The 16,028-nt window shown below is 45.7% G+C and overlaps 1 protein-coding gene across 1 annotated transcript; it reads left to right on the plus strand.

Annotated features, from left to right (window-relative positions):
• Positions 1-1,157: 1,157 nt before the first annotated feature.
• TMEM213 (transmembrane protein 213) lies at positions 1,158-7,597 on the plus strand. The gene is made up of 3 exons (XM_053553794.1): positions 1,158-1,310; positions 4,204-4,275; positions 5,116-7,597. Exons 1-3 carry the CDS (start codon positions 1,229-1,231, stop codon positions 5,283-5,285), a joined length of 324 nt encoding a protein of 107 aa, XP_053409769.1. The 5' UTR covers positions 1,158-1,228; the 3' UTR covers positions 5,286-7,597.
• Positions 7,598-16,028: the final 8,431 nt, after the last annotated feature.

The following is a 16,028-nucleotide window of genomic DNA, read 5'->3' on the forward strand; positions in this document are numbered from 1 at the left end:
AGCACCTGCCCGTGGTAAGGACAGCCTCGTCCTGAGCTCACATGTGGCTTCTGTCCTTCCACAGGGCTAATGCCATCCCTCACACTCAGCACGCACACGTCCCCATGCGGCAGACCTGGACACAGAGACCACCCTCTCGCCTGTGCACGCGCTGTCCGTTCCCCTGGAAAGCCCATCACCTCCCACCTGCACACAACAACACGTCACTTCCGCTACAATTCCTTCCCCAGGGCCTCTCAGGCAGCTCTCATTACTCCCTCTTAGACGGGGAAGATCTCTGCATTTGAGTCTTGTATCTTGCATCCCCGGGCTCTCTGCCTGGTCCCACTGCTTGACCGGGCTGTCCTCAAAGGTGGAGATCACGTCTCTGTCATCTTGGTCTCAAACACCAAGGATGATGCCTTTCAGATATGCGGTGGGTATTCACTAAACTGAACGCAGAGCCCCCACCAAGTTACTTCTCAGCTCAGAATCTTCACAAAACCTTCCCTTTTTTTCAAACGCCCCACCTGCACCTCAGGCCACAAACCTGTTTCCCCCCACAACCCATCTGTGTTTAGTTGTCCTGTGGTCACAGTGGACCTCGGAGCACCACTTTAACCTCTGGGCTTTGCTCATCTGTCCCTTCTCCCTGCAATGCCCTTTTCCCCTCTATGGCTGTCAAAATTCTATTCATCCTTCAAGATAAGTCAGATGTCGCTTTCTTCTATAAAGTCTCCCACTAGCAGAAGTGGCCTCCTGCTCTAAAACCCGAAGTACTTTGTCCTTCCCGAGTCATTCCTGAAACACTACTCCAGGTTGTAAGAATGTGTGATTATAACAAAAGCATTTTGAGAGCAGGGCTGTCCAGACTTTAGCACAGTGCCATGAACACAGTAGGTGCTCAGCAAATCCTAGGCTGAATGGAGTAGGGCATTCACGCCACTCCTGCAGAGACAGTGGCAATCCACAAGGGACCATAGGACACCAGTCTCCTCTCCTCTCCTCCCCTTCTTTCTCAATAGAGGCAAAATTTGCGCTCAGGGGAGAAGGGCACAAGTTGCCCCTCCTTTCCTCCCCTCAGCCAACAGTCTGGCGTCCCTTCCAGAGGGGTGAGGTGTGACAGGTGAAGTTTCCTTTGCTCCACCCCCAAACGCAGACAGAAGTTCACCCTGGCAGAGTTGTTTTCCAGCTCCCACGGGCTGGTAGCGAGGTGGCCACGCAGGGCACACACCCCTCCCTGGCCAGCATGCAGCACCTCACCTCTGCCACCTGGGCTGCCCTGCTCCTCAGCCTGGCCTGCGCCTCTGTCCACCGGGCTTGCTGGGCAGGTAAAGTTGTGAGCTTTATTCTGGCCCCTGCAGGGAAGGGGGAGGGAAGGAGGTGGGAGGGTAGAAAAGGGGAGGGTGAGGATTTCTTGGCCAGGGTTGGTCTTGCACAAAGGAAAGAGGAAACTTTCTCATCTGATGGATTAGGTGGGGGTCGTGGGTTTGCCTAAGACGGAAATCAAATACTCAACTCTCAGCTAGGATAGGAGCAGCAGCCTCTGTTGGCCTCTGCCACAAAGAAAGAAGAAAAAGCAATTTGCCAGATTCTCACCCATCAGGGGACCACACTGGCCTGAAACTGCATCTTTTGATCAGCTATGTCTGGAAGACTCCTTCTCAACACCCCTGGGTCCTCCTTGTACACACTCCTGTCTACCATCCCTGCCCCTCAGGTCCTCTGTCCCTCCCAGCCCCCAGAGCTGCCTCTGCAACCTTCTCAAAACCCACCCACCACGAAAGCTGTCATCCGCTGTCTACCACATGCCTTCCTCCTAGGGCGCTGGGCGTGCTGGGTCAGCCCATCTCACGGAGGCCGGAGGGCTGGTTTGCATCTCGTGTCCTGGCTTTGCTCTTGGCCTCAGCTCCCTCAGAGCACTATCTGCCCTGCTCCCTGACAGGCCCTCCGGCCCCCGGAAGTTTGTATCTCCCTCTCTCACCTTCGGTGTCTCCTGCAGGAGGCCTGGCAGGGAGGTTCAGGGCACCAGCTCCACTCCGGCTCCCACAGCTTACCACTGTGTGACCTGAAGGGACGTGCTCACCTCTCTGTGCCCAATTGTCCCATTTATCACATGGGGATACTCAGAGCACTTATTTATAGGGTTGTTATAAAGAGGAAATGGTATGATTTCACATAGAGAACTTAAAAATAACACGTAGTAAACATGCAATGAACGTCAGCAATTATGGTTAGCACATTGATTTCATTTCCCAACTTCACCCCTCCCCAAATGAGAGTGTTTGCTTTCTTTCTGTTTACCCTCGCAGTGTCTTGCTGATGACAAAGGCTTAAAAAAATAATTGACAAATGTAACTGCACTGAACTGCTGGGTCTTCCCAGCAACCTGTCCCTTGTAAGTGATCCCAGGTGGGGCCCTGGCTGACTGGCTGGCTGTGCTAATAAGGAAGGATGGTGATGCTTAAATTCCTAGGAATTTCCATCTGGGCTATTCCATTTGAACCATATAAAATTGCTGATACTGCACCGTTTTCGACCTTTAAGAATGGCAATTTCATACAGTTTAACTGAACAGTAGCAGTCAATTCACTAGGTTTTTTCCACCTGCTAGCTTTGGAGGAGGACCGTTTGCATGGCAAGCGTAGAGGTGAGATGAAAGTCAGGGCCAAGGAAGTTATTTGAGTCACAAGGAAAACTAGAATGGTGAAGAATCAATTTCTCCAAAACAAATCAAGAGCAACCTCTTAAGCCATTTAGTTGTAAATAATTTACAGTAGCAGATTACATCAAGGTAATTACTATACTTTAAGCAGGACTTTGGAGCAGCTTGGGGGTTGGGTGACATAAAATTAGTTGGAATGGTAATTTCATGGTTTTAGCTAAAAAATAGTTTTCCTCCAAACTCCACCAGCTGTGTGACAACAGGCACCTCTGAAGGACACATTGCCCTATAGCCAGTAGGGCCTTGAGAGTTTTCAAACCTTTTCTTTTTGTGTTTCCAAAGGAACGGATTGAACAGCACCTCGTGGTTTTGATCTACCTAGATCAGCCTTGGCACTGAATTGTCCTTGAGGGAGGAAATGTCCCATATCTGTGGGCATTTCCAAATGGCAGCCACTTGCCACATATGACGATTGGAACACTTGAAATGTGCCTAATGTGACTAATTTTAATAAATTTAAATAGCCTCGAATGGCTAGCGCCTGCTGTATGCAACAGTATGGACTTAGGTCATCTCTGATTCTTTGACGGTTACAGGAGGCAGTATAGGGAATGGCTTTTCTTCCTCAGATCCTTAACTTAATCCCACCCCTACAAATTAACAGGAGTTTCAGAATTCCTGCTAAATTTATTTTTAATCTTTCTGCTCCTTGCTTATAAATCAAGGGACAATTCTAAGTGCTACATAGTCTAGCAATCTCTGGACTTGCTTGTCTAAAGTTTAATTTTTTCTTTTTTTGTGTTTTTTTTCCCCACTTTTTTAAATTAAATAATAGCTGTGTACATTAATGCAGTCATGGGGTACAATGTGCTGGTTTTATATACAAGTTGAAATATTTTTATCAAACTGGTTAACATAGCCTTCATGGCATTTTCTTAGTTATTGTGTTAAGACATTTATATTCTCCATTTAGTAAGTTTCACATGTACCCTTGTAAGATGCACTGAAGGTGTGGTCCCACCAATTATCCTCCCTCCACCCATCCTCCCCTCTCCCCTCACGTCCCTTTCCCCTTTTTTTTTGATAGAGTCTCACTTTGTTACCCTGGGTAGAGTATCATGGTATCGTAGCTCACAGCAACCTCAAACTCTTGGGCTCAAGAGATCCTCTTGCCTCAGCCTCTCATGTAGCTGGGACTACAGGCGCCTGCCACAACACTTGGCCAGTTTTAGAGATGGGTTCTCACTCTTGCTCAGGCTGTCTTGAACTCCTGAGCTCAAGCAATCCACCTGCCTCGGCCTCCCAGAGTGCTAGGATTACAGGTGTGAGCCATGGTACCGGCCTGGAGTTAGGACTTCAACAGATGAATCTGGGTGACAGGGGAACACAATTCAGTCCATAACAGGGACTGAATTTATGCTTTGTTGCATAAAGCCTCAATATACCTATCCTGGAGCGACACTTGCATAATACTACAGACTTACACAAAAGATTGTAAACTCCATGTCTGAGAACGGCTTTTCCCACTACTTGAGAATACGTCCTGTCTTTTCTTCCAGAAGCAAGCAGCAGCAACAGCTCAACCTTGACTGGCCACCACCCAGACGCTGGGACACCAGAGGAATGCCCCAGTAAGCATCTCCTGCCCACGCCCCAGCCCCAGAGCTGCCCAGAATCTGGGAGGGAAACACAGGCCTCTTTGCTTTCTGTTGACTGGTGTCAGGTGGCTACGTGCCTGCCTGGCCTTCCTGTGCACTGGTGTGATTCAACCCAGAACTGCTTGCAGAGAAGGTCGAAAAAACTGTGTTGGCTTTGATCTCCTTGTAGGTGCACAGTCTTTGGCACAGGTGGCTTTAATGACCCATGCCCAGGTCAGGAGCCACGGTGCCCTGGATTTAAATGCTTGAAGAAGTTTTGAGGTTCAAAGGCCATAAAAAACAGCTAGTCCAACTTGTGCCCAGTGGGGGAGCCTGGCTTTGACACCCTTTGTATATTTCTGTTCTTCCCCTTCTTGAGTATTTCCAAAAGCAAGGAGCTCAGAAATTTATAGAGCAACCACTGGAATGTGTGTGTAATTAATAGAGAATTCTGCTTGATCTTGTCTGGCTCCCTTTATCTTGCCCTCATTGAATTAACCTATGGGCACTTAAAAAGAAGGGAAGAGGCAGGAATATGCAGAGATTGAGAATACGGTTTTGGACTCTTGCAGACTTGGATTTGAGTTTTACTTCTGCCACCTTGTGAAACTGGGCAAGTTGCAGACTCAGTTTCTTCATATAAACCAGGAATGAAAAAAAAAAAAAACCAGGAATGAGAGTTGTACCTACCACTTAGTGAAGAGTGGGCGCTGCCGTGTAAAGCACTCAGCACAGGGCAGTCATCGGCTCAGTGCTCATCAGTGGCAGCAGAGTGTTATTGTGGTCCTCGTTCCCATTAATGAACTGATGGTCCCTGTCTCTCCCGCCCGGCAGACGTCGACTTCTGCCCGCGCGCAGCCCGGTGTTGCCACGCTGGAGTGGATGAGCACGGCTGGATCGCGGCGGCTGTGGGTTGGAGTCTCTGGTTTCTCACCCTCATCCTGCTCTGTGTGGACAAACTCATGAAGCTAACTCCAGACGAGCCCAAGGACTTGGCCGTGTGAGACTGAGACTCCCGGCCCAGGAACGGGTTCGCCACCAATGCCTGGATAGCGGGTAGGGGACTAGTGCTAAGGTGGCTTCTCTGATCTCAAAGTCATTTTCGCCTTGAAACTGCAGTTACTTTTAAAAGGGAAGGAAGAAGGAAAGAGAGATCCAAATAAGGCCAGTTCCGCCTCCACACCTAACTCTGAAGGCGGCAAGGTCTTCTCTGATAAACTCCTCTCTCAAGACAGGCGCCGGGTCAGCTGCTGACTTCTCACCACACTGTTCTTCCGGAAGCCAAGGCAGGCGTCCAGGAAACATAAGATTTTGTCTTTAGCTAGGGCATTCAAAATCGAGCTCAAAACCTCCTCACTAAAAACAGGTTGTTGGCTCCCTTGTTGTACCTAAATCCAGGGCTTAACTGTCATTTTAAAATGTGGGATCCTCCTTGACACATCCCCTCTCCCCCAAGTCCGGCCGCTACTCCTGTCCCTGCCTTTTCCCCTAGGCTGGGTGGGGAGTCTTCACTCTGTCCTCATGCCTTTGGATCCCCCACAGCTCGCCACTCCCAGAGGGCAGCTACGGAGTAGCTGTCACCTCCCTGCTGTCCCTGTCTTTGGCTCCTCAGGATTCCAACTTCTCAGCCTGGCCCGCAGCTCTTTTTAGAAGTCCCTCTGTCAGTCCCTCAAGAGCCCTCTCCCAGCACATCGGACAGTGAGGGCTCGGACTGCCCACTCCCTTTCTAGTATCTTCAGCTTCTCTGCTGCTACTTTCTCTGCTGGGACAGCTGCCCTCCTACTCCACCCCAGGAATGAAGGCCCTTCCTGCAGGATCGGTCTGGAGCCTTCCCTGTGTGTCTTGGGGACCTGGAGCTGGTGCTTTAGGGCACCTCTGCTGTGCCCTGAGGTGCAGCCACCAGGAATAGGCCTCTTCCCAATCATGTCTGTCCTCCTACCCCGGGGGCAAAGTAAGCCATTGGCATGTGTTCGGTAAGTGAACGGGTGAGTGAAGAATGAATGAGAGGGTCCCTGCCCTGGATGACTGATGATGACTGTCACCCTGCATTAGGAACCTCCATGTTTCTCCACATGGTTGACATAACCAACTTCTGAAGAAGCCAGTGGTTTAGTTCCTACTCTCTCAGCAAATTATATCCATTACCCCTCAGCACAGAGAGGTGAACTGATCCAGTGGAGGAGGGGACGGTGGGTTTATCAGACTCTTTATGAAACAGTTTCTGCCCTCTGTAAGAAAACATTTATTGGATAAACTCTAAATAATCACAATACAAAAAAGAAAAATGAGAGATCTCCCATATTGGAAAGACACATTTTCTCAAAGAGGCAAATGATTCAAGGCTATTCAAATCCCCTTTCAGAAAAATCCAAGTAAATTTCTCTGACAAGAGGAACAAAAGGGATCACCCGAGTCCTCTCATAGTCTCCCAAGATAACTTCCAAATCTCAGATGTTTAATCAGTCCAATGCGATGGATTTCTGGTTCCTAAGTGTTAAATGATCATGTGTACAGAAGTGTTATAATCATGCCTGACACATTTTGTGACATCAGTATGAGTTCCATTTGTAAATTTAAGGAAAGAGTTCCCAAAATGATGATTTCTTTCCCAAGAGATGTAAAGGTTCATTAAGAAACATACTTTGATTTAATGTCTGCAAACATTTTCAAAATATAACAGCACATGACACAGTGTTAAGGGTACTAGCTAAGAAGAGGGAAATTAAGATTTATTTCTGGCCAGTGTGAACAGAAATAAGTCCCTTTATGCCACTGACACCCATGTGCTAAGGAGGAAATGTAACAAGGGGACCAAATCAGGGGTTTTGAGCTCAGTTGTAAAGCTTGTGGAGCAATTTGAGTACTGTCGCGGAAGGGTCGGGCCTGAGGTCTGTCATCCTTTCAACCTGAGCAGGGTGGCTCTTGTTTCCTGTATCAGACCTCCTGGTAAGATTTCATCTGCTGCTCTAATAAGCGAACAGTCAGTTGCACCTAGTGTCTGAGATCCCCCCAGTCTGGAGAGACCTGGAGATTTTTGAAGTGAGTGTGCGTTGCCTCTGCCGTGTCACATTCAAACGCAGGCATTTTGTGCACTGCTTTTTCTTTCATTGGCACAAGCGGAAAGATAAACTAGATTTAAATAGCTGCTCTTTTCTTTGAAACCCCAAGAAAGAAAGACAGAGAATTTGGGGGTTCTACTTCCCAGATGCTCCTTCTCAGCAGGGAATCTCGTAGTAATAGCAAAGCAAGGACCTGTCAATAAAGCAAAGAAAATCCAGCCTGGGCAATGTTGCTAAGTGGTTAGAGCACTGGCCTTGCAAACTCTTGCCTGGGCCTGATTTAAAAAAAAAAATTTTTAATCTGAGGAAGAAAAGTTAGCATCAACTTCCAGAGATCTAACAGCTTCCTTCTTTAACACAACAGTAGTTAATAAAGCCTAATAGTAGATGGACTTCTCACCCTTAGTAATCTGCCCTGTCCTCAGCACAGCTACAGAGCATGTGACACACAGTCCGTATCATATAGGGCATTTCTGTATCAAAATGCCATAGGTGTAAACAGAAATAAAATACTAAACACTAAAGTGTGGAACCATATCTGGTTTTTAAAACTATATAGTTTTGTTTATTTGTTTATTTATTTGCTCTGTAGCCTGCTCTGTGCTCACCTCCACAGCAGCACAGCATTGAGGACTCTCTCTCTCTTTGGCCAAACTCTAGCCGGCTTCTCTGAGCCTCATCTCCACTAGGCCTTAACCCAGCACAGAGGGTTCCATCCGCCCTCCTCACCCCACATTAACAGACTGGAACAAAGACTAACACAGTTTCTAGCAGACCCAGGCAGCCTCCCTGGGATGAGCAGAAGGGGGGGATCCCGCCCTGGAGAGGCCAGCCCCGGGGCCACACACCACGCACTGCACAGTTCATTCCCATCCAGACGTAGCTACCTGGGGAGGGGGAGTCAGCAGGGAGGAATGGGGAGTGATGAAGTCCATGAAACCACATTAAGCTGGTTCAAATAAATGAGGGCAGTCAACACCTGACTCCCTGGGGAAGTCATCCAAGATGTTGCTGAAAAAAAAAAAAATCGTACAAGAATTCGGGGTGGCAGATTTCCAAGCATCAAGAGGAAATTTAAACCATGACACAAGATCTCCCAGAAAGTCTTGTGTGGTGAATCCAATGAAGTTCCAATAGCAGTTATGGAAGGATTCATCAAAAAGGTTCTGGTCCTCATTAGAAGCTTCAAACACAGTGACATCTTTAGTGCTGACGAATGTGGACTCTGTCAATACCTGACAGAAGTCTCATCATGAAGGGTGACAAATATAAGAGCAGAAAACTTTCCAAAGAACATTTCACAGTTCTGTTTTGTTCTAGCTCAACTGGAGAGAAGCTAAAGCCCTTGATGATTAAATCAGCAAAGCCACGCGCATTTAAGAACCTGAAGCCCAAAGACCGCCCTGTCACTTGGACATCAAACAAATGTACATGGACTGGTACCCTATTTGAGGAGTGGGCAAGGGGTATCGACAGGAAATGAAGAAGAAAGGATCTATTCTACTGACAATAGACACCCGTCCTGGTCACCCACAAGTGAATCATCTCATAAATGTGACACTGAAATTTCTACTTCCAAACATGACCTCAAAAATCCAACTTCTTGACCATAATATCATCAAAACATTTAAAATATATGACCGGGCCCAGTTCCTCCAATGAGTCATACTAAGACACAAACCTTGGTCCGCCTGCAGAAGCAACTTCGTCCTCGACATCAGTTAACACTCTGGGTCTGTCCTCTGTATTGGTTCTACTTGGAATAAAGTTCAGCCAAAAAGGATACCAAAGTGCTTCAAGAAAGTTGGATTTGTTGGGCGGTGCCTGTGGCTCAAGGAGTAGGGCGCCGGTCCCATATGCCGGAGGTGGCGGGTTCAAACCCAGCCCCGGCCAAAAAAACCACAAAAAAAAAAAAAAAGAAAGTTGGATTTGTCATAACCCAAGAGCATGATATTTTTGCCCCATCAGACTGTCCCTCTTCCATGCCAAAATTCAAGGAGTAAGGTTTTGTTGTGGCAATCTATAATGAATCTGACCCCAAAGCAATTTTCCAAGCGATAGTGACTAAAGTACAGATCAATGTAAAAGTGCATGAAGCAGCTGATGAAATGGAAGAAGAAAGCGATAGTGACTAAAGTACAGATCAATGTAAAAGTGCATGAAGCAGAAGAAGAAATGGAAGAAAGTGAGGATGGCACCAAAATTGCAGAGACTCCAGAAGAAAATGATGTCAGGCATCCAATAATGTAGTTGAAGACAATTGCTATGGAAAAATGCTCAGGTATGCTGAGCGGCATAGCCAACATTGAGAGTGCTTTCTCCACTTACACATGTAATAAGAATAAGAAACTGGGGTGGTGCCTGTGGCTCAGTGAGTAGGGCGCTGACCCCATATACCAAGGGTGGTGGTTCCCAAACCCAGCCCTGGCCAAAACTGTAACAAAAAAATAGCCGGGCATTGTGGCGGGCGCCTGTAGTCCCAGCTATTTGGGAGGCTGAGGCAAGAGAATCATGTAAGCCCAAGAGCTGCAGGTTGCTGTGAGCCGTGTGATGCCACAGCACTCTACCGAGGGCGGTAAAGTGAGGCTCTGTCTCTACAAAAAAAAAATAAAATAAAATAAGAAACTGATCAAGATTGACTCTTTTCAGAAAGAATGAACACACCACGAGAAAACAGTAAATGTATTGATCTGGTATGACATCATATGTATGGTTTTACTGTTTTCATTCCGCATGATCTCATATGATATTCTCCTTTTTTTGTTTTTTTTTTTGAGACTTTGTCACCCTCACTAAAGTGTCGTGGCATCATACCTCACAGCAACCTTAAACTCTTGGGCTTAAGTGATTCTCTTGCCTCAGCCTCCCTCCTCTTGCCTGAGCCTCCTGAGAAGCTGGACCTATGGACCTATGGGCACCCGCCACAAAGCCCAGCTATTTTTTTTAGAGATAGGGTCTTGCTCTTACCCAGGCTTGTCTCAAACTCCCAAGCTCAGGCAATTCACCCACCTCAGGCTCCCAGAGCGCTGGGATTACAGGCATGAGCCACCAGATCCAGCCATATGATATTCTGTAATAAAAACTGTTCAAGAAAGTAAATGTACATATTGTCAATTAAAAGACAGAGACTATCAGAGCAGATGAAAAAATAGGACCTAACTATATGTCGTCTATAAGAAACCCACTTTAAATATAAAGACAGATTAACAGTAAAGGGATAGAGAAAGATGTATTGTGCTAAGACTAATGGAAAGAAAACTGAAGTAGCTGTATTAATTTCAGACAAAGCAGATTTAGAGCAAGGGAACTTATCAGGGATAAAAAGGGGCATTATACAATGATAAAGGAGCCAATGTGTGTACCTTAGTGTGCGGGTACCTCTCAATAGAACATCAAAATATGTGAGGCAAAAACTGATAGAACTGCAAAGAGAAATAGACTAATTCACTGTTATAGTTGGAGACTTCAGCACCCCTGTCAGTAACTGACAGATGCAGCAGGCAGAAAATCAGTAAGGACATAGTCGGACTGAACAGCACCATCAATCAGCTGGATTTAACTGACGTTTGTAAAATACTTTATCCAACAACAGCAGAATATATATTCTTCTCAAACTTACACAGAACATATTATCAGGATAGACATATTCTGGGCCATAAAACACACCCTAGCAAATTTAAAAGAATAAATCCTGCCACGTCATTCAGCCATTGTATTAATGCCACTTAATAGACACCATTAATCCAAATGTATCTTACTAGCCATGAAAAATAAAGCAGAGTTTACCTTTTAAAAAGCACAAAATTAGATAATTTGCTGTGAAATAACATTTTTGGTGTCTACTAAATCTCAGACCTTATAAATCTAAAGAAATTGTAACATATTTACTTGGAATTTGTTTTTCCAGAATCAAAAAGGTTGTCAGTCTTTGCACATCAACTGACTGGACCGATTCTTTGCCTGAGTGCAATGTTTTCCCATTTTGTTTGGCCATTATGCTCTGCATCCCAGTTCCTTCACTTTCTTGGTTGTGTTTTGCACTATTCGGCACCTCCTCCACTCCCTAGACTACTCCCATCAGCATGCAAAAATCTGGTCACAATCATTTTAAGGCTGTTAGATTTAGCAAATAGAAATACAAATGCCCAAGTAAATTTGAATTTCAGATAAATAAATAGTATTTTAGTACGTGAGTCACATACAATATTTGGGACACACTTAAACTACAGAAGTACTCCTTGTTTATCTTTTTTTTTTTTTTTTTTTTTTTTGAGACAGAGCCTCAAGCTCTCACCCTGGGTAGAGTGCTATAGCATCACAGCTCACAGCAACCTCCAACTCCTGGGCTTAAGCGATTGATTCTCTTGCCTCGCCTCCCGAATAGCTGGGACTATAGGCACCCATCACAACACCCAGCTACTTTTTGGTTGTAGTTGTCATTGTTTGGCAGGCCGGTCTGGATTGGAACCTGCCAGCTCTGGTGTATGTGGCTGGCACCTTAGCCACTTGAGCTACAGGCACCACCTTCCTTGTTTATCTGAAATCAACTGTGTGTCCTACATCTTATCTTATCCCTCATGTACCCAACATCTCTACCTTGCCGTCACCACCCCATTTCTCTGTTCCCTTTCTCTGCTAAACTACTGAAAGAGCGTCTAAGTTTGCTGTTCTTTCCATTCATACCTCCTAGTCGTTTGCCTTTCTTCTCCACCCCAGCGTCTTCCTCCAACAATTTGTTGAGACTGCTCTGGTCATGGTCACTGATTACCAGATGAGCAGGGCCTTTGTCTGTCTTATACCCCAGAGTATTCTGAACAGGGCTTACAACAGCGTAGCAAGCATTTACTCCACAGCATTTGTTAAATGAACGCATTCACCTGTACCAGAAGTGTTACCATGTAATCTGGTCAGTTCTCAGTGAATTTATTTGCTGTTGTGTGAAATTCTTAACACTGGAATTAATATTGTTTGTTCTATGTTCAAGTAACAAACCATGTTCTAACTGTAGGAGTGCATTTAAAAAAAAATAATAATTCCTCTAAATTCATAGCTTTTCCAAGACATACGAAAACAGTACCACCCTCCGCCAACCCCATTTTATGGTATAACCAAGTAGAATGGGTTGGAGGGATGCAGTATTTTCCCAGTGTGCTGACCATGGTGGGAGCTGGAACGGGAACTCCATTTCCTGTGGATTCAGAAAACTTTCCTGTCCACAGCAGGTCTCCCTTCCAGGCGTCCAGTACCTCCCCTCCCACCTCGTAGGCTCCTGAGAGTCTTCGAAAAGAAATAGCAGGGCTGGAGGCCTTTGGGCCAAGATAGGAGGACATGCAGGTGACAAGGACAGCGCCAAGGGAGGGAAGTTCTCACCTGATGTTCAGGGAATGACTCTGGAGATCATCGTTAATTTTTTTGAACTAGACCAAGAACTGCTTTCTACAAGGTATTAGCTCTGTCCCCTTTCTCATATCAACACTGCAGACACATGAAGACAGTTGTGTCTCCTACAAGCTTTTAATTCATACAGAAAATACCTGGTTTCATGAATTCTTCCTCAAATGAAATGGTTTCCAGTGCTGCTGTTCTGGCGCCCCTTCTTGCAGTCTCTCTAACTAATTCATAAACAGTCTTTTCAAACCACGGCCACTAAATTCCTCAAGTAACCAGCCAGAGATAAATTCTCACCTCCCCTCGCTGGGCCACCGCATTTCTAGTAATAAGGTCCATGGCTGGTTCATCTTTAAAAACCCCAGTGCCCCTAATGATCCCCAATATGGCGGTTAACATCCTCAAATCTTTCCTGTAAAGTCCCATATGTATATTGTAGATTTTTTTTTTTTGAGGCAACAGAGTCTCATTGTGTCACCCTCAGTAGAGTGCTGTCCCATCATAGCTCACAGCAACCTCAAACTCTTGGGCTCAAGCAAACCTCTTGCCTCAGCCTCCTAAGTAGCTGGGATTACAGGCACCTGCCACAGGCTAATTTTTAGAGAGAGAGTCTCGCTGTTGCTCAGGCTATTCTCAAACTCCTTATCTCAGGCAATCCACCCACCTCAGTCTCCCAATATTATAGGTTATTTTTTAACCTAGGACTTCAACCAGAATAAATGAAATTTTGTTGATTTTTGGCCCTGTTCTTATAGCCTGTTGACATCATTTTGAATTGAGATTTTTGCCTTCTATCGCAATATGATCTTTCTATAATACGATTGTGAGGCATCTGAAAATTCAATAACTCCAAACTCATTAATGTGACAAGCACACAAATATTTACTCCATCCTCTGAGATCCAGGGGCCAAAAACCACAGAAGGTGGAAACTTTAATTATCCCAAAAGCCAGTGAAGCATGAAGGACTTTGTCATAGGCCAAAGCATAGTTTGGGCCTTGTTGATGTTAGGGCCAAGAGAAAACTCCCTCTTTGCCATCTGAAGTTTCACTGTAAAATCAACTGACAAAAGGCAGATAAATAGGAGAAATGGTGCTCAAACATATTAGGTGCAAGGGTAGAAATCACAGGGCAATTACCCCACCATGCAGTGGGCTACACATAGTTACATACCCTTCTTTTTAGGGGAAAGGGAGTGGGGAAGTGAGGATGACCTTCAGGAGGCAGTAAATGATTTTTAGGGGAATGCAATGGGTTTGAGGAACATACAATGGCCTGGGGACAGAGTCTGTTGGGCTCGCAGAGCAAACAATGGTTTATGACAACAGTCTGTCCTGGTTTGTTGACAGCCTTCTGTCTTCCTCCCTGTGATAGTTTAGTTAATTAAAACTCAGGGAAGGGACCAGAGGTCATTCTCTTCTTCTTTGGTGAGTGTGGACTTCAGGCAGAGGAGAGAACTTCAGGGAGCAACTTCATCCTGTGCTTTGGGGCAGAAGAGGAAGTGGGCAGGAGGAGAGACAGAGAGAACTGAAGCCGTCTTCTGTTCAGTGTGTCAAAGCACCATATTTTGGGATGTCAGTTTCTGAGCCCCAACACAAAAATGGTTGCTATGCTCCTCCTGGCTCATCCTACCATGTCAGGGGAGTTGGAGTGGGGCAGCCTCTGTGGCAGGAGTGCACTCACTATGAGAAGGTGACTGAATATCCAGGAGCACTTACAGGAAGACCCAGAGGTGGCTATTCCTCACAGGGTCCCTGATGGGGAGTTTGCAAACTGACATCTCCTGGTTGTCTGGCACTAAAGCCAAAGGCCGGTCATTGAGTGCCACTTCCTGGACATGGCCTGCCTAGCCATGAAGTCCTCTGTCCCAGCCACAAGCCCTGGGAAGCCCTGCAAAGTTCCATGAAATGCATGGAACTGCTGCACCAGTTGCTGTTGCGTGAAATTCTTAAGACCAAGAAAAATACATTTCTTAAGGCTATAGCTACCATGGAACTGCTGCACCATTGCATTCCCCTAAAAATCATTTAGGTCACTGGACAGTGCCCTCCAGGGCAGTGCAGCATTAGGCACAGAGCAGTGGGGACCAGGGTGATGGTCCAGCTGCCAGGTGCCACTTTCTTCCAGCAGTAGAAACACTGCTGCTGGAGATCCCCAAGGACACCTCCTGATGGATCCTCATTCTCACCCTTTGTCCCTCTGTCCCTCGCATGCTCTGGCATCCAACCTGATTACAAAGCACCACACCCTGGCCAGTCCCAACCACCAAACAAGAGAAACTTGGCTGAGGTTTATTCGTTAAAATAAAAAAGACCAAAATTTACTAAAATTTGGAAGCCAGCATCTCTCTCGGGTGGTAGAGTATACTGGTTTTTATTTTATTTTTACTAATTCTGTCTTTTTGACCATAAAAGAATGGAACAGGCTACCGTGTGATGCTCTAATTTAAATTGGTCATTTTTAAAAATATTAACTGTACTACTAATTTGTGTATCAAATTTATCTCACAAGAAACCCAGAAAGAACAATATCTGGGAAATGTAATACCAAGATCCAAACACACACTGGGTCTTAGAACTCAGATCTAAGCAGTGATCACTCTAGTCTCTCACAGCTTTAGGGGGGTCTGAGGAACATAGCTACTTCTGGATCCTGCTAACTACAGGGCATCCCCACTGCTCTTCAAAGGCAGACATGGTGCAGAACTGCTGTTGGACAAAAAGACTGACACTCATTTGCACTGAAAGGCAGCAACCCATGTTAGCTTTTAAGCCCTTTTCCCCTAACTCCTTGCCCTAACAGTTTCTTTTAAACCATCCTGGAGATTTCAAATGCTTAAGACCACTGATTTCAGGTTTTTCACGTCATAGAATCAAAATTCCTATAAAGGCATATCTCCTTTTATTGTGCTTCACTTTAATTTGCTGATACTGTGTTTTTTACAGACAAAATATTTGTGGCAACACAGCATTGAGCCATTGGGCATTTTGGATGGAGAATTTGGAATTGATAAATGTATGTTCTGACTGCTGCACCAACCAGTCATCCTCTCCTCTCTCCCTCTCCTTGGGCCTCCCTATAACCTGAAACACCACAAATACTGAAATAAGGCCAGTCAATAACTCTGCAATGGCTTCTAGGTATTCAAGTGAAAGGAACAGTCACACATCTCTCACTTTAAATCAAAAGCTTGAAATGATAAAGCTGGGTGAGGAAGGCATGTGGAGAGCTGATAGGCAGAAAGCTAGGTCTCTTATGCCAGTTAGCCACATTGGGAATGCAAATAAGTTTTTTTTTTTT

The sequence above is a fragment of the Nycticebus coucang genome, chromosome 11 (assembly GCF_027406575.1).
Source record: "Nycticebus coucang isolate mNycCou1 chromosome 11, mNycCou1.pri, whole genome shotgun sequence".
Classification (NCBI taxonomy): Eukaryota; Metazoa; Chordata; class Mammalia; order Primates; family Lorisidae; genus Nycticebus; species Nycticebus coucang.